The sequence below is a fragment of the Rhinichthys klamathensis genome, unplaced genomic scaffold (assembly GCF_029890125.1).
Source record: "Rhinichthys klamathensis goyatoka isolate OS25496 unplaced genomic scaffold, OSU_Roscu_1.1 h1tg000781l_1, whole genome shotgun sequence".
Taxonomy (NCBI): Eukaryota; Metazoa; Chordata; class Actinopteri; order Cypriniformes; family Leuciscidae; genus Rhinichthys; species Rhinichthys klamathensis.
In genome coordinates this window covers 546,661-569,903 of record NW_026607178.1, presented here as the reverse complement: position 1 = coordinate 569,903, position 23,243 = coordinate 546,661, and the positions used below count along the sequence as shown (strand labels likewise).

Here is a 23,243-nt window from a genome sequence, read left to right as displayed (position 1 = left end):
GCCCCTATGTGTATCAAGTTTTGTAACGTTTGGACAACTGCATTTAGTAGCTAAAGGTCAACTCGTAAAAATGGCCGTTGCTTGACCAATTAGTTAACATAACTTTGCAATGCTTTGACAAATCAAAATTCTTTTGATAACTTTTTGCTAGCACCTTCCCTGCTGTGTGCCTAGGACTAGGAGGAGTTTGTATGTTTTTAGAAAAATATTAAAGGCGGAGATGAAATCAGACATGTAAGCTGCATCCGAAATCACATACTTCCCTACTATAAAGTAGGCGAAAAATGGTATGTGACAAATTATGTCCAAATTCACAGTAGGCCTACTCATAAAAATGTAGGCAAAAAAAACAACCCTGAATGACTTCCGGTGAGGCGGTGTACGCATACCTACTCGAGAAAGTAGGCGATTTTGTTTCTAGCCTCCAAACAAAGTTATGATCCAAAATGCTAATTGACTTATTATAGCGCCACATTGTGTCAAGTGGGTGTGTGTCTGTACACCCGAGTAGCGGTGCACGATTGGGACCATCCTGCAAATTTTGGGGTCAATGATTTACGGTAGGCTATCTGAACCTAAGACACCAGACTTTTAGGGCAGAAGAAGAAGATCAGTACAATACAAACCTTACAGTGCACATCAGGGTCCAGCACCTTCTGTGTTTGGACCCTTAATTTAAAAAAAAAATTTAAGAAAAATGTAAACTAAAACGAACAAACAGCTTTGGTAAAATAACTGAACCTAGACTAAATAGGCTACTAATTGGAAGAACTAAATAAAAGTCGAAACTAAAAGCCCCAAACTATAACCATGTGGTGTGTAGCCTATTTATTTTAAGAGCTGAGTCATAGAATGAAATTACAACAAATAGCTTTATTAACAAAACTTAATAAACAGCATTATGTATACATGGATTTTTGGGTTTGTGGAACGCGTTGGAGCTTGAAATATGCTATCATGCATGACGTTTTTTGAATCGGTTCTTTGACACGAACTGTTCGAAAGAACCGATTCGCGGAAATTGGTAGTTCCCAGGTTCCCAGACAGAAAATCTCGCGATATATCAGATGATTACATACCACATTACAGTGTGCGATAGAGACAGGTAAGATGGCGGCGCAGGAGACCGAAGCAACACAGCAGTTGTCCGTAAGCAACGGAGAGGTAAGAATTGTCGAAATAATAAAGTATAGCCATCAGATGGACTTGTCAACGAACAGCTTTCATATAGTCCACAAGTTCACGAGAGTAAAGACTTGCTTCCTGCACGTTTTAAAGAAAAAATCCAGATTGCCGGTGTGAATCAGCGACCCCTTTAATTCAGCATGCAGTTGGGGAGAAAACAATGTTGTCTTAGTCACGTAGGGTCTTGTCCGATTGTGTGACTTATTACCGGCACATCTCCTTTTTACAAAGCTAATTTTACACCATTTTCTATATTGCAGGCTGTATTTCAAAAACTAGTAAACTACTGTTCCCTTTGACAGCATTTTAAGGCACATCACGTTTGAAAGCGCATTTGATGCCCTCAAAGGTGGCATCAAATGCGCCTCTGACTTGCCTTTAAGAAACAGCCTATATTGTAGGCCTATATTTGTTCAGAAACTGATATACTGTTATGAGCTGATGTCTGAGTTTATCATTCTTAGCATGCTGGCTAACTAGCTGCCTAGCTCTTACGTTAGCTTCACATGTCAAAGCAGTTTAAAGATGGCAGTATTGTGCAATCCTGGTCACTAATCGTCCAGTTAGACCGTATAACGTTAGTGATACAATAGCACGTGTCTTGGGCGCAGTTGGAAGAACTGTAGTTGTGGTTAGAAGTTTTGTAATGATTATGCTGTGTGTGTCGTCAGCTACTTGAGTAACGTTAAGTGGCTTAAGTCAGGGATGATCAGACCTTTTCATAGAGATCTGCTTTCATACAGAGATTTCATACTGTAATTTTCTAGCGAACACAAAGACTTTGGTTATCCATTTCTGGTGGGGTTGGTCTGAGTTAGACTTAAACGCTCAGGAGGGAGGACTTACTATTGGCCTGCTGCTGAATTAAGTAGCAAGGTTAGCTTCACTCATTTGGATGAATAACCCTGTGGTTACTGATTACACAGGTTATAAAGGTCATATATGTGTTACGAACCATTGACATTACTCAGGTTTGTAAACCTTTTTTCCAAAACAAATGTGGACTGCTTAATGTAAACAAGTGGATAACAGTTTCTCAGTATTTCTGTTGACTTCTCAATCTTGTTCATTTTATTGGAAACAAAGAAAACTGGCCTGATGTCATTTATACTTCTTTTTGAGTTAAATGCATCTTGCATGTTTTTTTTTTTTCATTTTGCAATGTGTTTTTTTTTTCATCATTATGTTCATTAGCACTAACCAAGTTCTAGATGGGGTTTCTGTAAATAGTGAACTGGTTAAAATGGTTCTGTTGACACAGTTGACAAAGTTACCATGACAACACAGCATTAGGGTCTCCACCTTTTCCAGAAAGGCCATTCCATCATCTGTGATTAGGTTAGCCTAACCTTTGTCATATCATCAGAAAGCTACAATAGACTTTGATTTTAGTCTTGAAAACAATAGAGGTCTTAGGACTTAGCCATGGGGGACCCCGTATTCAGAAAGAGGATTGTCTGTCCATGTTCATTGCCTGAGGTCTGTCAAGAAAAACAGTAAGTACAGGACCCACTAATAGAGAGTTTTAAGATTAAAATAAATTCTACACAAGTGCATAAATGTTAATATCATCCCAAGCTTGATTTCACATGTTGGTTTTGTGTTCAGACCACAATATATATTCTATATGTAACTTGGTGACAAGCCTTTTGGGATGTATTGTTGTCATGTCAGAGCTGTTATTTCTAATCTTTAGACATCTGGATTGTAAACAGAATCATTGTGTTCCCTGTAGTGTGTCAAATCTAAATAATTTCCTAGGCAATTTACTTTTAGCTGAAAAAAAAGAAAAGGGGAACAGTGGGAATACAGAGCTAGATGAAAGCTACAGTCATCTCTTTATGAGCTTGTGAAAATACGTTTATGGTAATCATGATATCTTTCTTTCTTGGTCATGGTTGAAACTGGTCACACTTAGTTTTCTTTAGATTGAGTTGATGGATGACTTCTATCGGGCTTTCTCATTTTCAGAAAGCAGCAGCAGATTTTGTCGGTATAGCATAGATGGTTTCATGGTCAGAGAGAGATCATTTTTTGTAGATATGACTTTTAGCAAGTCATATCTGATTTAGTTTTCTCTAATTAATATTTCCTGTTTTGTCAGTACAGGTTTAGCTGGCACCCAACCATATGTCAGAGTTAAGGAAAGTAATTGTAACCATGTATGAAGTAAATATAGTTGTAAAATTTGGCCATATTTTCTCTGATTAGTTAAAGGTGCTCTAAGCGATGTCACGCGTTTTTTAGGCCAAAACATTTTTTGTCACATACAGCAAACATCTTCTCACTATCCGCTGGCTGCCTGTCCCCTGAACACACTGTAAAGAAACGCGATCTCTGTAGACAGCCCTGGCTCCACACACAGCAACAAAAACAAACTGCAGCGACCCGCTCCCCAAAACATAACAAACTGTTCTAGCCAATCACCGACAAGAAGGGTTTGGGGGTGTGGTTTGGGGGGTTAGTGTGCGGATGAGGAGGAGGGAGGGTCTAGCTAGCCTCCGTTTTGTTTGACAATAGTTCGAACGTCAACAAGAAGTGACGTCACCCAGGATCGCTTAGAGAACCTTTAATTATCAATTAGCCTATATAACCAAAACTAAAGTGCACAATTTGCAGAGATGGTGTAAAACAAAACAAAAAAACTGTTGTTAAGGGCACAATGATAAAATGTTTGTTCTATCTTTTTGTCTAACATCTTTATCACAATGTGTAGTATAGTAAATGTTCATGGTAATTTTGTTCATTACTGAATGCTCTTTGCAGGTGAGCAGTAATGGGGCAGCTCCCTCAGGTCAGGACGCTCAGACAGTGGCGACTGCACAGGACCCCCAACAACAGCAGCAGCAACCGCAACCCAATGCCTGGCAGGTGATTAAAGGTGTCCTCTTCAGGTGAGTCCTTAATGTGAACCTAACTGATTGTTTAACTTTATAATTGTGTGTTTTTTTTTCCATGGTGTCCACGCATGTACTTTCAGAACATCCTGATTCCTGCACTTTGGTCCCCTGACAGAGGTGGTTTGTTTTGTAAAACTGTAATGTGGATGGCAGCTTATAGATCATGTGGTTGGGTTTTAGCTTGGTATGCTATAGTGTTTCAATGCACTTGAACAGTTTAATTTGGTCAAGTTTATGCAAATAAATGATACGGGTTGCTGTGATCAACATTGGTTTTGGATAATTGTCAACATTTACTGGTATTGCCTGCTGAAGATATTGTAACAACCCCAATGTAAGCCCAGAGGGCTATATTACGGAATGGACGGCCCGTGAGGGGAAAGCAACTGAACGTCAGAGTTGTTCTGGGTGCTCTAATTGATGTCAGGGGGTTTGCATACTAACGTTAACATACTTATGCAATGTATATATATATATTTGGTCACAATTTTTATTTATTGTCGCAGGTACAGTCATTACCTTCTCCAGTGGTATTTCAAATTCTCTTTATTCATACTTAAGGTGGACTGTTTTATGGAATACTTTCTCAAATAATAGGTGACAGTATAATGCAACTATGTTGCATCATGAGTTTTGAGATTACTACACCTGAACATCATAGAACTGAAGTCTAATATGAGTTTGCTCTTGTGTTTGTGTATTACTCAGGATTTTTATCATCTGGGCTATAAGCAGCTGGTTCCGCAGAGGTCCATCAACTCCAGATCCCAACACTCCAGCTGGAGCTCCACGATTGCCCAGCCGAAACCTCTTCCCCAAGGACACCCTTATGGTATTCATAATCAAGACCTTTCCCATCTGCATTTTACATATATAACCAGGATATCTAATCAACCACTTAACCAAATCCTGAGTAGGGTCAGGTTTGTAGCTGCTTTGATAACATGATATTTTCTGTTACCTGTCTTTTCACAGGATTTATATGTATACATCTCAGAGAATGAGATATTTACAGATTTTAATAATACAGAAGCATTATTCTGGTACCAGCAAGATCTGGTTTATGGAGACTGGTCTACAGGGGACTTGGGGGATGGCTGCTATGAGCATTACCAAGAGCTGGACATCTCTGAGGTGGGACGTGAATACTTGCTGTAAATGTGGATGCAATAGATCTGAGACATGCATGGTTTTAAAAGTGACTGTTTTTAAATGAATTAATGAATAGAATTATATTTAGTGGGCACTGTAAAAATCCAATAATATAATTTTATGTATATAAAATCCTTGTTGAGTGACTGTTGCTGATAGCCCGCCTGTTTTTGTTCATACAGAGTTTGAAGCAGAACGGCTCTATATACATCCACATTTACTTCACCAAGAGTGGCTTCCACCCAGACCCCAAACGGAAGGGCCAGTACCGCAGGCTATCCACGGTCCATACCACTCGAAGTGAGTTTGTCCAGTTTTTGCCTTTGTTTCTTTCACTCTCTCACTCACCTCTGTGACACTTGTGTTTTTGCTGCTCACACGTTTGTCTGTGTCAGCAGGCCTGTAATAACACATTATCAGTGCATGGGTGAACCCACTTTAAAGCCTAGAGCCTGTTTTCACACACTTCCACTTCAACAGTGCTCAACAAGTACAAGAGGAGGAAGTTCCTCAAGACCAAGAACCTGTTGACGGGAGAAACAGAAGCTGATCCAGAGATGATCAAGGTAAGTTTGAGACACAAGCTCTTTTCCAAAACCTTGAGCTGCCTCATTGAAATAAGTTAAATGACATTGCTCTTGGATCTTCCACCATCCATTTTCCCATGCTGTGCATTCTGGGATTGCCTTGTCAATGAAGGTATGTGAAGTTTTGCTATGTTTGTGCATTCTCAGCGGGCTGAGAGTCATGGGCCTGTGGAGATCATATCCCATTGGCATCCCAACCTCACAATCAACATGGTGGACGATCACACAGCTTGGGTGAAAGGCTCTGTCCCCCCACCCCTTGATCAGCGTAAGTTTTATTTTGCGCTAAACTGCCTCATATTATTATGTCCAAAGCCATAGATTGACCTAGAATCACCTCTGGTTAACCTGAGCACTTTTGTTTCTCTCAGATGTGAAGTTTGATGCAGTCAGTGGAGACTACTATCCCATTGTTTATTTCAATGACTACTGGAACCTGCAGAAGGACTATTATCCTATAAATGAGACCCTGGAGAATCTGCCCCTTCGACTCTCCTACTGCCCCCTGTCCTTGTGGCGCTGGCAGTTATATGCTGCCCAGAGTGCCCGCTCCCCCTGGAACTTCCTGGGAGAGGAAACTTATGAGCAGTCGGATGAGGACCAGGATTCTGTTAAGGTCTGTACTGCACTCAAGAGAATATCGGTTTTATTTTATTTGTATATCATTTGAAGCTGATCACTTTTGATGTTTGATATATGGGATATTAGAACGTAGAAAATGTGAATGTGCCTTTGATTTTTCATACTTCTGAAGGTAAAAGTTAAATATTACTTAGATAATGGATCGATGATTTTTTAAATCAATATTCACACTTTAAAAAAAAAAAATGTTGGAACTACAGGCATTTGAGTATCTAAAGAATACTACCCATTACACCACATGTAGCTGTATTTATTTAGTGTATTTTTTCATTTTTATATCCATAAGCAACACAATATATTAAATGGTCCAAAACACAAATGAAATTGATGTAGACCATTTAGATCACAAAACAACCGGACATAGTGTTAATGATGATAATAATATTATAATATTTTAAATATTAATGAAAAATTCATAGTGTATATTGTGTTTCTTTTAGTTTGATTATTAGTTTAATTATTGTTAAAATGCAGAAATAAAATGCATTTTGGCTATTGGAACCACAATTTTTTTATTGGAAAAATCTGTATTGTTGTTAAAAGTGTTCGTTTTAACCTCCTCAGCCTGACTCATGAATATTAATTGAGTGATGTAATGTTAAAATTACAAGCAGAGTAACTAATTTGAGAAATGCCATTAAAAGATCTTGTGCTAATATTATTGCTTATTACCTGATCAGGTGGCTCTACTTGAGACCAATCCATACCTCCTGGGCCTGACCATCGTGGTTTCCATCGTCCACAGCATTTTTGAGTTCTTGGCCTTCAAGAATGGTAAATAAATACTGATGTATATACGTGTGGTAATTGATTGAGACTTTTGGGTTCTGGTGTCTCTCATTTCACTTTCTCTGCAGATATCCAGTTCTGGAACAGCCGCCAGTCTCTCGAGGGCCTGTCTGTGCGCTCCATCATATTCGGGGTGTTCCAGTCTCTGGTAGTGCTGCTCTATATCCTGGACAACGAGACCAACTTTGTCGTCCAGGTCAGCGTATTCATCGGCCTGCTCATCGATTTCTGGAAGATTACCAAAGTCATGGACGTCAGGGTGAGATGATGCCACTACCAGGCATTTTGGATTACTTCAGTTTAATGCCTAGGCTTGAATTCTTCGATCTCGATGTTGATTCTTGTTTTTCTTTTCCTAGCTGGACAGAGAGAACAGGATTGCTGGAATTGTGCCACGGCTGAGTTTTAAAGACAAGTCCACATATGTGCAGTCTTCAACCAAAATCTATGATGATGTAAGAGACTTTTTAGCTGCATGTTAGAGATCATTCATCAAATCCACATCATTTATACAAGTTACAAGTTTTATTATTAATATTTGTTGTTGTTTTCCCTCCCCAGATGGCCTTTAAGTACCTGTCCTGGCTGTTGTACCCTCTCTTTGGATGCTATGCAGTTTATAGCTTATTATATGTGGAACACAAAGGCTGGTACTCATGGGTGCTGAGTATGCTTTATGGGTTCTTGTTAACCTTCGGTAAGTGTGGCTTTACTTCATGTTTGTAATGGCTTCATTTGATTGCATTTCTAATAATTGCAAGAATGCTCAGTCTGTGCCAACATCAAATCAGAAATGGTGATTAGATGCTTGAGGAATAAGCTTACAAAGGGGAATTTCACTTTTTAATCTTCAAGGCCCAAAGGATTTTCTACAGTTCTGTAAATAGAAAAAGAGAGCACTGTCTGCAAGGACACAGTCACGTGTGGAATCCAGTAGTTAGCCTGGAGGCAGTTAATGTATGTTGACACATTGATATTTAATGATTTAAAAATAAAAGTAATGGGGAAACCTTTTCTTTTAACACTCAGATGCAGGTTTTTGATATGTTAGTTGCTTTGAACTTTACGTTTATGCATTTTGCAGATGCTTTTATCCAAAGCGACTTTCATTGCACTCAAGATTTACATTTTCATGCATATCCTAGGAGTCAAACCTATGACCCTAGCTTCACTAATCTGTGTCGCTAATAGTGTTGCTTGTAATTCTGTTTGGTGATGCTAGTAAAACAGAAATGACACATTTCAGCATTAAGAAGTTCCAAAACTGGTAATTTAAAAATATTTTGTGAAAGTACTTCCTGTTAACTAATTAACTAACGCTTTAATTAGTGTGCCTGACAGCATGTTTTGCTTGAGATTTTAGAATGTTTGGGTGGTATAAACATTTTTGGGAAAATGTGTGCATTTTAAATTTAAGGACAGCTGTTAAAGCTATACACATTCAGATTGACCTTTGCTCTGTTTTGTGCTTTTGTTCATTTTATTTGATGTTTTTAGCTTCTCACCTTGAGCATAAGATTTTTGAATCCTGAATCCTTAAAGGAGAACTCCGGCGCAAAATGAACCTTTGGTCTAATTACACATTGTTACCTAGTCAACCGTTATCTGAGATTTGTTTTCATGATTATCGAATGTAAATAGTTTTATCTCTAAAAACAGTTTAGCCTATAACGCTAGTATATTGGGCATAGAGTAATGACAAATAAAAATCGCTTGTTAATACCACTAACAAGGCTCAAAATAGCCCCACACTAACACGGTAGCATAATGAGGGTCCCTACCTTCAAACCGAAGCATTGAGAACTTTGTCAGTGTCCAGACAGTTTATAAGATATTTTATACATGGTCAACTTCGCGTATACAGGCAGAAGCCATCTTTGAAAAACAGTCTCTACCAGTTGATCTACGAATGTTTCAGCATAAAAAGGCTCTGCAAAATTACAAAGCGCAAAGTCACTCCAAAGGGAGTTATTCTCTATATCAGTAAGCACGTCTTACACGTCACAATTTGAGTAATTTTCACATAAGGCATACGAAAAAAAAAGAGGGCGAGCCCTTGTTGAGTTACGTTATTAGTGTGTTGAAACTTATGGTAAGGGGCATAACATTTTGAAATAGGCTTGAAGTGGTTGACCAATCACCACACACTATTCCATTACGCTTTTCAGAAGAAGGGGTTTCATAGAAACAGAAACTAATAAGAGCATTACTGACAGACTGGGAAGAGAGGTTGAACTGTACATGCATCATGTTTTCTACAGGTTTCATCACCATGACACCACAGCTCTTCATCAACTACAAGATGAAGTCAGTAGCTCATCTTCCCTGGAGGATGCTCACCTACAAGGCCCTGAATACCTTTATAGATGACTTGTTTGCCTTTGTCATCAAGATGCCAATGATGTACAGAATAGGTTGTCTCAGAGATGGTGCGTGCTCACACGTTTCCCGTTGACATTTTGAATTTGATGATATGACTCAGTGTTATGTCGATTAGTATTTTCCACTATATAATTAGCTGTGCCTCCATTTCTCCACAGACGTTGTCTTCTTCATCTATCTGTACCAGCGCTGGATTTACAGAGTGGATCCCAACCGTGTCAACGAGTTTGGGACCAGCGGAGTTGACCCGAGCAAGGACAGCTCAGCCCAGCCAGGAGCTGCCGAAACAACCGCTGCCGAAACAACCGCTGCCATCACAGATAAATCAGAGGGGGAGAAGAAAAATGATTAACCCCTTTTAACCCCCTCTCTTGCCCTCTGGTCTTGCGAAGGTGTGATAATGCATCTGCGAGGCTGAATTTATGTTTAATTGTCAGGGAAGGGAACTGGAGTTATGGTATTACGTAAAAGACTGCAGGAAAAAAGTTCAGTTCAACGTTCCTCCTTTTGTGTGGGATCCACAGGAAAAGAAATATTTAATGTAGAGTTCCTGAAATCATTCTTTTTCAATCTCCCATATTTTTGCAGTCAAAGTGAAGTAAAATGTGATGTACTGTATTGTATATTTTTGGGTTGGTAACACTAATAATTTGAAGGGTTAGGTGGTCCATAATTAAATCCCATTGGCTGGAGTGAATAGGGTGAGTGCAGTACATATCATTTAGTTTTTTTGAAGTATAAGAGTTAGGAAAAGAGGCCAAATACAGCCTCACTGTTCTCCTGATTCTGTGTACTTATTTTCTGTTCATTCCATGTGTGAAGGGATACCAGGAAGCAGAGTTGTGTAGTGTAGGACGGAGGAGGCCAAAAAAAAAAAAAAAAAAGCCAATTCTGTTCAAACGCTACCCCGTGCAAGACAGAGACTTTCCACGTTTTTAAAACAAGAATTGATGTTGCAAACTTGAACAAAAAATAAAGAAATTACAGCCTTGTAGGTATTAATATATAAGTATATATTAATATTATTAATAACTGATCATGATTATTTTCTAAGCCTCTAAATTTTCTTTTCTATGTCCTAAAACTGTACAGCATCTCAGCTTGTAAAACGTAATCATGCTGACGTCAAACATCTAGCAATAGCTGAATTGCCAGTTTTCTAACTGAGAACTAGTTCCATTAAATTCACACTCCACGGTTGGACCACCATGTCACGTCCGGCTTGGCTCGATACAGCACAGTCCAAGAATTCGGAGACGCAATGCCTGTTTTTTTGTGTGCCGTAATTCTGATTTGATTAAGCTTTTATTTTGGTACGTTCCAAAATTTCATCACTCATGTTTATAGTAAAGCATAAGTGCAGTTTAAAGTGGACATTGTTTTATTCATGTCTCAAGACTTGTGTATTTGCATTTTGGCTTTTAACAGGTGTGACATTGGTCTCATAAAAACATTAAATACATCCAAGGAACATACACATTTTGCAAAGATTTTAAACTGAAACCACTCAATGAACCAGGAGAAAAATGTTTAACATTTGGTTGCACCATATGAAGTGTATACTTTCTCTTTGGGTTTGGCATGAATATCGTTTGCCTGAAAAAAATGTTTTGTGGTAACAGATAAAAGTATTACCTTTTAGTCATGTTACACTTCTGGAAGCCTCAAATGTATGGAATATAGCTTTTTGTTGTCACTTAAGATGAAGAAAAATCTCTATAACTGTTTTTGTAAAGCTTGGCATAATTCTGGATGATACCCTACAAATTGAGTCATCAACCTAAATTTATTTTAAATACGTGTTTTTACCTACTGTACATTATAAACAAAAAATTATCCCGGGAGCTAAACGAAAGCAAATATTTTTTGACCTATGATTATATTCATAAATGTAATCACATTGAATACGCACAATATTTGAATGTTGTGCTGACACCTAGCGCCTTAGATGCAGCATTACGCAAACGTTTATTCGCCCTCTACTAGTCATAATCATTTATTTGCGATCAAAGGTGTCCATAACAAAGCAATTCCCAAGATAAAGGGAGTAATATATTCAATTCGTGTGAGCCCACTAGAAGGCTCCGTGTAAAATCTGTCATATGTTTCAAGAATGTTAACTATGTGCGTAAAACGATAATAAATAACATGCGGAAACGTAACTTTTATTTACTAATAAATAAAATAAGATCTAGAAATATATTTTACTAATTCACAAACGTTCAGCTCTCAACTTCTCACATTCATGTATAAATATGAAGGAAATTTAACCTCAGAAATATTACAAAAGGCTCGATTTAAACAAGAAAACGTTTAATTAAAGCTCTTTATAAAAATAGTTTTGCTTCACAATAAAAATTGCAAACATTTACAATATTAAACTTACAAAACATCATTACAATAAAACAAATCTAAATATATTTTGTCGTGTAAATTCACAATAATATCAAAGAAAGTTCATTGACGAGCTGATCTGCGGTCGGTCGGATGTTGGGGTCGCTGTCCCAACACCGACTGATCAGCTTTTGACATGTCTTTCCAGAAGATGACTGAATAAAAACATCCCTAGTGATGGATGGACGCAGATTATACGCCACAACAGCGTACAGAATACACTGCCTGTCTCCCTCATACGGCGACTCTCGGGTGAGGAGCTGCCACATTGTGATGCCGAAAGAATAAATGTCCACGCGCGTAGTGACTTCCTCACCTTTCAGCAGCTCGGGCGCGCGGTGAGTGAACGTGCCACCGATTTCACTCAGATGCGTCACCACGGTGTCGCTTTTGCTCGATAGTTTAAAAGAACACCCAAAATCTGCGAGCTTACAGACACCCTGTTGTGATACTAAAACATTGGCAGGTTTTAAATCCAAGTGGACTGTGACATGCGCGTGCAAGTGCTGGAGCGCGCGGGCGATGTCTATTGAATATTTCACGCACTTGTCCATAGGCAACGGGGCTGCGAGTCCGTAAATGACCTGATGTAGGTTTAGGGCGCCTGCGAACTCCATTACAATCGTTCCGATGTTGTCTTTGGTGTTGAGGTGCGCAGGAGTACACGTGGTAGCCGCAATCACGCGCACAATGTTTTGATGGTGCAAGTGGGCAGCATTGAGTTCCGCCCAGAAACTCTGCCTCGAAGCCAGTTTGTTTTTCACACATCTCACTTTTTTCACAGCAACAGTCTCGCCAAAGTATGTGCCTTTGAACACCATTCCGAATCCACCGCTGCCGATGGGCTCCAGAGCCTGCAGTTCTCGCCAGTGGATCACAGAGGACCACAGTCTGTGGGCGATTTTACCGTGAAACGTGTTTACGGGAACACGCAGAGTAGATCCACTCGCAGTTTTGGTTAGCGGGCTACTGCACGCACCAAACTCGAGCCCGAAATCCTTTGGCAACAGTCGGGTGATGGGGATTGGTGACGGCATTGCATGGTGACCTCAAAGAGCAGTTGGCTAAATCTGGGGGTTTGCTTCGCGTGGGAGAGTTCACGTGATCATTTTATGCACGTCTGTCATATGACCATCACAGGCCGAGGGAAAATGTCAAGACTGAGAAGTTTCATATCATACAAATTATACCTCTTGACTCAAGAGATATAATTTGTATGATATGGGAAACTGTTTTCTCTGTGTAGGCGGTATTTTAACAGAGGCCTAGCGATAAATAAAACAATTATATAAAATAACTCAAAATCACACGCGTTATTTGCAGCTATTGGCTAACCCGTTTCTACCTTACCAGTGCTGTAATGTATTAACAGAGGCTGACGCAATGATGAAAACAACAGGCGCGATCATGTGCCTCATTACACCCTGTTATTGTGCCATATTTACTCTAGATCACGTGACTTTCAACCATAGACTGTAAAAAGTTTTCAACACACACACACACTCTCTCTCTCCACTACTTGAAAGAAAGGTGCTCTGTGTGTCCCCGATAATTTAAATATTTATATTAATATATACTACTGCTAATATTATTTGTATGTAAGTAATTTAATATATTAAATCGTGCGTTTTTGATTATTTAACATTTTTATTTTAAATAAGTGTTGCATATAATATAGGCTATAATATAAAGTAAATCAATTATTATTGTTGTTAGGCTACTTTACATATGGAAAACTATAGCGCACTTAGGTTATTTTAGGACGGTGTTCATTATTCATTTAAGACTGTATTTGGTAAATAACTGATGCGCTCTCTTGAGAGAAACTCACCTGTTGTTAGTCGTTGACATGGCAACGAATCTTGGGGGTTTCCCCAGTAGTGACGTAGGGGGATTTCCACCCACAGACTACTGAAGATTATCAAGTGAAAGAAGTACGAGGGCGAACGGTTTGTCATATCACAATCGTTAGTGGGTGAGCAAGAGATAAAGCGGTCTCTCTCATTCTCTCGAGATTTCTTTCCCAAAAGCTTCCGTTAACTTCAGGGCTTCCAAAACAAAAAAAAAAACAAAAAAAAAAAAACAGGCGAAGCACCCGGAAATGAGTGCGTAACGCGGGTCTGATGATCTTGACGCTGTTTCGGTGGATTTTCAAGCGCAGAGATTCAACACAATAACGACCTACGAGTGCGCATAGAAACCAAAGAGACTCTTTTATTGTGCTTGCAATGAGAAACATGAGCATTCGGAACGGCACAGCGGAAAATGGAGGTCAGTTCACTTTCTTACACTTCGGCCCTGTTGTCACTCTGATTCAGCATGTTTTTAGGAATATTTTCTCTACTTTGAGACAAAGCAAATAATACTGCAAATGATGCAATGGAATTGAACAAATGATAATAATCGTCATGTCACGTTATATTACGTTTTATGATACTAAAGTATAATCAAAAAGCGAGTTGTTTTTTAAGAGAAGTGGGTGTTTCCAAAGTTATAGGCCTGTATCGAAACAATAACAGGCCCGCGAATGTCTTGTTTTATTGTCTCGAACGGTTATAATGGTTTAGTATGTCTCTACTGTAGTCCGATCGAAATGCATGTTTATCATCTGATATGTTTTTTGACTTGTAAGCGGGTTTGTTTATCAGCTAATAATAAAGAAAAGCTGTTGTATGCAGACACGTTTTTTAAAATAACGTATCGTTTGTCCTTAACTGCTAGGTTTATGTTATATAAATAAATAAGTTGCTTTCAGTTTCGGTTTCTGGAAATGCGCATGTTTAACTGTTTGTTTGTCTTGTTTTTCTCTCCCGTCTCCCTGTGCAGCCTTAAATCTAGGTGAGTGCAAATGTGACGTCATTGTGGGGTGACCTTTTTTGTCCACTTTCTGTTCCTTTCCTTAAATATATTAAGTGTTTTGTTTGTTTGTTAAACTATATGTCATTATTTATTCACCTTTGTCTTTTCAACCCAAAGACTTTCCATGTAACAAAAAAGGAGATGTTATACAGTGCATACAGCATGACAGCCTCGGTTACCATCTTTTTCCATATAGTGAAAGTACATGAGATCATCTGCTTTTGTGTTCCATGGAAAAAAGTGAATGACAGAATTGTACTTTTTAAGTGGTCTCTTTATCTACACCTTGTGTTTATATTTATGTCAAAACTCTCTCTGAACAGACATTATAAGTGAGTACCTTTTGGAGAAAACGACCAAAGAGCCGAGTCAGCCGAGGCTCCCTGGTCCTCCTCCTCCTCCTGCGGACCAAGACATCCAGCCAGTTGATCCACCATGTAGAAGCAGGAGAAGCGCTCCACAGTTGGTCCCCAGAGGATTAGCTCCACACGTGAGTCTTTCTGCTGTTACACTAAGATCAACAGGAAGAGTGGTTGTCTATAGCAGGCATTACTATTATTTATTTTTATACCTTTTTGAAATCCTTAAAGGGAGTTTTCACCCCATAATTAAAATTCTGTTATCTTTTACTCACCCTCATGTTAACTTCTATGACTTTATTTCTTCTGCAAAACACAGAAGAAGAATGTTGTTAACCGAATAGTTTTGGTGACACCTGACTTTAATTGTATGGAAAAAAAACACAGAGACATTTCTCAAAATACCTTCTTTTATGTTAATCAGTTTGATTTGGAACAACATAATGATGATTTTAATTTCTGGGTGAGCTTCCCCTTTAACCCTATCAATTAAATTTGGTGCATAACTCATCCCACCTTGTTTGTTCTATGGACGTGAATGATGCCACAAATATGTGGCTTATTTTAGTGTATTCACTTGCCATACAAACTGTCTTCCGTTTATTGGTAGATATCGAACCCTGTTCATGACATCAAGCTTTTTTTGCCCACTGAAGGATGATTGTAATTCGATGCCTGCTTTCAGTTAGAGTTCTCTCCGCTCATGCTTTTCTCCCCCATACAAAAGGCAGACAGGCTCATACACTCCTCTCTGCTTCTTACTTTCTCATTGGCTGGTTTTTCATCCAGCTATACGAGCTTCCTGTTTCTTCACCATGCTCTTTCTGGCTCTTCTCAGCGGTTCTTTGTGTAAGCGATCTGAGTCCATTCTCAGGCATGTCCAGACTTGGTGTTTGTCTGTTGTTTCCTCAAAAATTCAACATTCTGAAACTTGTTACTATATTTATTTTTTATAATCATGCTCTTTATGTTCATTATCTTTGAATGTTCTGCATGTGTCAAACAAACTGTTAATCACTCTCTTTTTTCCCTCCCCCTCTCTTTTGCACACTCACTTTCTCTTTCTCTCTCACTGTTGTTTGACATCAGTTTGATTTTCAATTGTCGATAGTGCATAGTGATTTGGATGTGAATTGTTTGTCTTTCCATTAATGATTTCAGATATTGGAAAGTCCGAAAAGGAACATGTGATTTCAATGTGGTAGTAAAACAGGCTGGTTTTCGATGTGGTTTTCTGAACCCTTTGTGTTGCTGTTTCATTGTGAAGGTGTTTGAAATATAAATTATTCAGCGATTGGCAGGCCATTTATTTGATCTAAATAAGTTAACCCTTTTGGCATTGCTTCATTTATCTGTTTGTTTAAATATTTTGTCTCTTGCTCTATTCATTTGTTTGTTAATTTATTTGATATCGGGAAATCCAGCTGTAAATTACAGTGCACACCATAGACAATATATTATAATAACGATAAAGTTTTAATAATCTTTCAAATTCTTTAAGAACAGGAAAGTCCACAACATAACTTACGATAATGACACAGAGAAACAGTCAAATTGGAATCACTTTGATCGATTTTTTTCTCTTTTTTATCAGCTGATGAACGATAAAAACATTAAAGTCGCCATCCGTGTAGTCAATAATCGTACTCCGTAAACACTCTTCTTTGATCACCAAAATGGCATATTTAAACGTTCCTTTTCCTGTAAAAAAAAATGTATCCCTTAAAAAAAATAGCTTGAATGTAACTCTACACCCTTGCTTAATTTAGTATACACGGAGCCATGAATATGCAATTGAGCCCTGCCTACACTCACTCATACAGGCTTGTCTACAAGTCGATGTATCAGAATGGTAATGCGTTTTATGTATCGCTCTCTACAACGTCAGAGACATAATGGTAATTATTATGATTAGCCTTTGGCTTGACTACGTTATCAAACAGCTAATAATGTGTTGCTAATGTTCCACAAACCATGTTCCTGTTCGCCATCTCAAAGTCAGACAGCTGCCTTCTAAAAATCAATATCCTTAGAAACGCTTTCAACATCATAGAACGTCAGTGGAGAAAGGGATATAATTCATCATAACAATGTAATCTACATCATAGGCTATACATAAATCACATGCTATATGGTAAATGGACTGCATTTATATAGCGCTTTCACAGACCCAATGGCCACCAAAGCGCTTTACATATTGCCTCACATTCATCCATTCATACACTTAGGTGTCTTGCTCATGGACACCTCGACACTTGGTCAGGTGGAACCACCAACCTTCCGGTTTGTAGACAACCTACATGAACCACTGAGCCACTGCCGCCCCACAGACTATATTGCTAAGTCTAACCTGGCAGTTAATGATATGCTAAAGCCCGCCCTCACGTTGGCGTGATTGGTTACAATGTAGTTTGTGATGTAAAAAACACAGGCGATGTTATTTGGACTTATGAATTTGCACATGGTTTGTCTTAAAGCATATTAAAAATACCACATAGACATATAAACAATATTTAAAACTTGATTTTCACCACAGGGGGTCTTTAAAAGCCAATCATAATCCACCCGACTTTAAAGAGAAATTGAAGCGACAGACAACAAACTCCATTGCATGCTTACAATAATTAATGTAATCATGCGTTGGTGTGGACACTAATAATATTATCATTATAGTTATCTTTATAGTTATTGTTCTTGGTGTGAACACTCCTTTAATCTGTTAAAAGTGGTTTAGAACACATTTAGCAACCACATAGCAACACCCTTGTAAGCCACTCAGAACACATTAACAACGGCATAGTAACACCCTGGCAACCACCTGTAGAATCCTAATAACCCATAGTGATGTGATTAAAAACTACACAGAACACTTTAGCAATATAGTAACACTTTAGCAATAGGGCATAAAACTGGCAACCTTTCAGGACATTTTAGTAACTGTAGCAACTGAATGAATAGCAATGTTCCAGCAACCACCTAGAACAACTTTTGTAAGGGGAAGCGCAATTAATTTTCTCCAAATGCAAAAATTTAGTTTGCATCTCTCTTTCCACAGAATCCGTTCAGCTTTGACCAGGCCCCAACCGTGAAAACTGCTGGTATGGCATCAATGCATCCCTTGCGAGGCCACAAAGGGTCTTCTCAGCGACGGGGACAGGCATCTGTAGCACCCCAGTGTCTTCATCCTCAGCAGTCTGGGACAGAACATCTGGAGCGCTTCCTGGAAAAGCCTGAGATGGTGGTGGTGGAGCAGCCAAAGGAGCGTGGCATGCGATTTCGCTATGAGTGCGAAGGACGATCAGCGGGTAGCATCCTTGGAGCCTCCAGCACTGACGCCAGCAAAACTCTGCCTGCTATTGAAGTAAGTCTGAAGAAGAACATTTGGCAAGGGTGCTAATGAGCTGACAGTTGTATTTTTAGGAGTTACATACATTTTTATCATCATGTTATCATCAGTTAGACCTTGTGAACCTCTCATTTAATTTCAATTATGCATTCAAGTTTTTCCATTTACATGAATAGATTTGAGCACCTTATTTAATTTAGTGGGTGTGTCTGGAATGCACCAACTATCCCAAGACAGTGGGGCTTCCCCCATTATGGTTTGTGGTGTTGTATGTGAAATTAAGTTAATAGTGTCTTTGCAGCTAAAAATGAAAGTTCCCTGGAGAGTTGTGCGATGTGTGGGCTTTGACGGAGGGATTTACCTTCAAACCACACACATAAACATGTTCACCAGTCATTTTTTTCCATTGGCAAATGTCCATACATGGGTACTTTCAACAAAAGAGCCTGTGCCAAAAATGCAACCACAAAGAAGCCACGCAAAAGCAAAAGTAAAACTGTATTTCATCTTTTTACCTTTAGATTAAAGGCCCCATTGACAATATCAAGAAAGTGATGGTCACCGTGTCTCTTGTGACAAAGGACATCCCGTACCGGCCACACCCACACTGCTTGGTTGGGAAAGACTGTTCAGATGGCATCTGTGTCATCCACATCAATCCCCACAGCGCTCGTCGACACAGGTACATTTCTGTTATCCTCAATGGAACAGCATGCGTAGCAGAACGTGATCTGAGTGTAAAAAAGTTATTTCCAACCTGAGTATGTTGGTGTTTTCCAGCTTCGCAAATCTGGGCATCCAGTGTGTGCGGAGGAAGGAACTTGATGCCTCACTGCAGAAGAGGAGGAATAAGAATATTGATCCTTTTAACAGTGAGTTGTTAAATGAAATTGCAGACTCAATGGCTCTGTTTCCCCAACCTAGTAAGCAATGGAATGTAATACATACATAAATAGCAACTCTCTATGCTACATGAAGTGCATAAGAACACTCAGCCACCATGTTACTAAGCTTACAGCACAACTCGTAGTATAAAATACATATTCAGTACAATTCAAGTTTATTTGTATAGTGCTTTTCAAAGCAGCTTTGCAGAAAATGCTCGTTTCATGTGTCCCACAAATATGAGGTAAAATAGTCATTTTTTTTATTTATCGAACTATTTTTTTGCTAATATTTTTTCTGTATTGAATACATTTATTTTTGAAATTGACATTTTTCTCACTTTGTCCAGATGTATATTTTATAATGAGGTCAATGCCATATTCTCATTAGGTTTTGAAACAGGTCCTAATAACACTCTTCCGCTTTAGCCGAGTATGAACAACTGTTGAGTGTTTTTGTCTCGTTCTCCCCCAGCGGGCCACTCTAAGAGCATTGAAGACATGGACATGAACGTTGTGAGACTGTGTTTCCAGTGTGAGCTGGAACGAAAGGACGGAGACAGAATCCCCCTCGCCCCTGTGGTTTCCAACCCAATCTACGACAAGAGTAAGAGCAAGATATATGTTAGGCCAAAAACATACTCTACCATAGTACTTAAATTCTCGGTAGTTTCCTGGCAGATGATGTTTGGGGTTGTTTGTATTTGTCTGATTAGAGGCGACCACAACAGCAGAGCTGAAAATCAATCGGCTTAATGTGGTCAGAGGCCCCTGCACAGGAAAGACTGAAATCTACATGCTCTGTGACAAAGTGCAGAAAGGTACCTGAACATGATACGCCACATTTAATTGCTCAAGTTCCTATTACATCTCACTTGATGCTATCTTTACAAAACAGTTGGACTAATTTGTATATCTGGAATCCTCTATAGATGACATAGAGATAATCTTCAGCACGGAGGACTGGGAGGGCAAGGCGGAGTTTGCTCAGACGGATGTCCACAGACAAATCGCCATTGTCTTCAAGTCCCCACCATTCAGGGAGCAGAATATATCTGAGGAGGTGGAGGTCAGCGTGTGTCTACGCCGCATATCTGACCGCATGGACAGCGAGCCAGTCAAGTTCACGTATGTTCCAGACAACGCAGGTGAGTTATCAGACATGGCTGAACGTTGTAAGGAAAGCCACCTCAAAATCAAAAGATGAAAATATTATTATTAATTTCTAAATTAATTAATTAAATATGATCCTGTTAAAGACGCTCCAGCATCCCCAGGACTCAACTGAGGATAAGCGGTTTGGAGAATGGAATACTATTTAAATTAAATCTTTACACATTTTTTTTTCTTCTTTTTATTAAGATAAACAAATGTAAAAAGTATAACAAATTCTACCACAATATGTAACACTACTGTTCAAAAGTCTGGGGTTGGTAAGATGTTAAGTGTTTTCGAAGAAAGTCTAAAAACAGTAAAAATGCATATTGTCAAATATTATTACAATTTAAAATAATTGTTTTCTATGTAAATATATTTAAAAGTCATCATGAAATCAAAATGTACCCTATTTATTGTATTAGTGCACATTACTAGTCTTGTGGTGAACAATTAATCCGTCCAAGTTAATTCACAGGGGAAAAAAAGTAATTTATTCCTGTGATGCTTCAGTGTCACATGATCTCCAGGTATCAGTCTAATGTGCTGATTTGGTGCTCAAGAAGCATTTCTTATTATTATCATTGTTGAAAAAAAACATTTTTTCTCAGGATTCTTTTGATTTTCTTAAGGTGCTGTAACGATCCTAAAAATGTTTCTTATGTGGGGCTTTTTGGTTGCTTGTGTTTTAAAGTAGTAGAATACAAAAGCAGACTAACAGAATGAATAACTGAAGCCAAAATGCCTCCGATTCAGAAATGAATCATCTCCTCTATTGCTAGTTTCTAAAATATTGCAAAAGAAGGTGTGTCACCGTGCCAGTTATTCAAGGGGATTTATAAATAGGCAGCATTATGGTAGTTTAAACTGAAAGTATGCTTGAGGAAACTGTAATGCTTCATAATAGGTCTTCTGTTGTCTACAGAACACAGATGATTCCTTTATAATCTGTGCCATTTTAGCCAGTGCCATCACATGCTCATGTCACCCTATAACACTGAAGGGAGGTTCATTTGATTTGCACTTTTGATCTGCAGATCCCTACGGAGTGAACCGCAAGAGAAAAATAAAATCGGATGTCAAGTTCAGCGAGCCATGCAGCAGTAAGGATTTTTTCTTTTTCTTTTTTTTAAATGAAAATCTTAATATCATTCTCTGTAACGTTGTTGACTACATCAGTTTTACCTTCCCTGCTCCCTCAGGTCAAGACCTCATTGTGAACGAACCTGCCATGTCACAGCATTTTGACCCATTCTACACTCATCCCGATTGTACCGTTCCCAATGCTTCCATGCCAATCACTGTTCAGGACCGAGGCATCCACATGTTATCCCAGGGCATGGAGGAAATCCACTATAACGAAGACTTTAAACAAGAGGACGGTTGTATTAGCATGGACCCAGAGGCTTTGGAAAGCTTCTTCCGAGGCTTGGCTCAGCCAGGTTCAGAGCATTTTTTAAATGAATTTCAGATCCTTGATTTAAACTTCGGTTTAGACGGCACAGATACGAACTCAAACGTCAACCAACCTATGATGAACATGGCGTCTATAAATGATGTGCAATTCAGTCAGATGGTGAATGAGAATCAGGCCTATCCAGCAGATTTGGAGAACATCGAAGGCCTCGTTTTCCCCCCTGTGAAGAGCGAGAATGACCTGGACCATTGAAAACCACTGTGGACTTTTGGATTTTGGATATACAGTCGCTGCTGACTAGAAAATCACTCCGGACCAGGAAAAGACTAAGTCAAACTTGTTATTGACTAAAAAACCTGTTCAGCTGGCACTATGACTTCCAGTTAGGTAATAAGTGCATACAAATGAAGTAAATCACCTGCTCGGCCACTGGTCTTGAAAATGGACAGTAAAACTGAGGCTGATGACAGCCAACGAAAGGCAGGAGAAGCAGGTAGCCATTGCATTTTCATTGTAAAAAGGGAGCTACATATGCTGCTCAACTGCTTCTATTGTGCCAGTTATGAAATGTGTCTGTCATTTGCTAATTTATTGTGTGGGTTTTAAGAGCAGAACAGATAAGTATCGAGTAAATGGTCCCAGACCCAAATTCACTGAAATATTTAAGTGTTATATAACATGATATTTGTTTTGAACATTTCTGAACAGTTCAACTGTTGAGGAATTTCAATTAACAGCATTAAGGAGACAAAATTAGACATGATTCTGAAGTAGCAGTTGGATTAATTCATGTAATTCATACCAATCTGACACCATGATTTTTCATTTAATTTCTTTCATGTAATCATCAACAATTAAAATCCCCCACCAAATCCTCTGCCCATTGCTGGCCGTTGGTAATTCCTGAACAAAAACATAGTTTGTTATCGTGATATCTGGTTAACCAGTACAGCACTATGCTAAGCTGTAAGGGTTCGTTCACACAAAACGTGTTTTTGCATTCCTCTCCGTTACTTTTCTATTGTTTTTCTCTGTAAACAAGCGCTAGAAGTCTGAACGTTGTGTTCATGGCTTGCATCTTGTGCATGGCGCAATGTTCTAACGTGCTGAAGAAGTTCAAAGCTGGTTAACTTATGGATGTTGTGTTTTTTTATCTCATGTTTTTAAATGCAAAAACACGTTCTGTGTGAAT

At 38.8% G+C, this 23,243-nt stretch overlaps 3 protein-coding genes across 3 annotated transcripts; 2 read left to right on the top strand and 1 right to left on the bottom strand.

The window, feature by feature from the left end:
* The first annotated feature begins 1,075 nt into the window (after positions 1-1,075).
* On the top strand, positions 1,076-11,112 carry clptm1 (CLPTM1 regulator of GABA type A receptor forward trafficking). Its single transcript, XM_056243134.1, has 14 exons — positions 1,076-1,164; positions 3,952-4,079; positions 4,794-4,917; positions 5,061-5,219; positions 5,420-5,537; positions 5,718-5,803; positions 5,972-6,092; positions 6,196-6,440; positions 7,147-7,240; positions 7,324-7,514; positions 7,615-7,710; positions 7,817-7,952; positions 9,517-9,684; positions 9,796-11,112. The coding sequence occupies exons 1-14, from the start codon at positions 1,111-1,113 to the stop codon at positions 9,987-9,989; spliced, it is 1,914 nt and encodes a 637-aa protein (XP_056099109.1). The 5' UTR covers positions 1,076-1,110; the 3' UTR covers positions 9,990-11,112.
* Positions 11,113-11,929: 817 nt separating this feature from the next.
* On the bottom strand, positions 11,930-13,219 carry mos (v-mos Moloney murine sarcoma viral oncogene homolog). The gene has a single exon (XM_056243138.1). It carries the CDS (start codon positions 13,066-13,068, stop codon positions 12,073-12,075), a length of 996 nt encoding a protein of 331 aa, XP_056099113.1. The 5' UTR covers positions 13,069-13,219; the 3' UTR covers positions 11,930-12,072.
* Positions 13,220-13,950: 731 nt separating this feature from the next.
* On the top strand, positions 13,951-23,159 carry relb (v-rel avian reticuloendotheliosis viral oncogene homolog B). Its single transcript, XM_056243140.1, has 10 exons — positions 13,951-14,302; positions 15,214-15,380; positions 18,305-18,610; positions 19,117-19,277; positions 19,376-19,467; positions 19,955-20,086; positions 20,196-20,300; positions 20,412-20,627; positions 21,672-21,737; positions 21,837-23,159. Exons 1-10 carry the CDS (start codon positions 14,260-14,262, stop codon positions 22,301-22,303), a joined length of 1,755 nt encoding a protein of 584 aa, XP_056099115.1. The 5' UTR covers positions 13,951-14,259; the 3' UTR covers positions 22,304-23,159.
* Positions 23,160-23,243: the final 84 nt, after the last annotated feature.

Coding starts and splice junctions, on each gene's coding strand:
- clptm1 (XM_056243134.1), top strand. CDS start 1,111: ATGGCGGCGCAGGAGACCGAAGCAACACAGCAGTTGTCCGTAAGCAAC. Junction 5,538..5,717: donor CACGGTCCATACCACTCGAA/GTGAGTTTGTCC, acceptor CCACTTCAACAG/TGCTCAACAAGTACAAGAGG. Junction 7,241..7,323: donor GTTCTTGGCCTTCAAGAATG/GTAAATAAATAC, acceptor CTTTCTCTGCAG/ATATCCAGTTCTGGAACAGC.
- mos (XM_056243138.1), bottom strand. CDS start 13,068: ATGCCGTCACCAATCCCCATCACCCGACTGTTGCCAAAGGATTTCGGG.
- relb (XM_056243140.1), top strand. CDS start 14,260: ATGAGAAACATGAGCATTCGGAACGGCACAGCGGAAAATGGAG. Junction 15,381..18,304: donor CCAGAGGATTAGCTCCACAC/GTGAGTCTTTCT, acceptor CTCTTTCCACAG/AATCCGTTCAGCTTTGACCA. Junction 20,628..21,671: donor GTATGTTCCAGACAACGCAG/GTGAGTTATCAG, acceptor TTTGATCTGCAG/ATCCCTACGGAGTGAACCGC.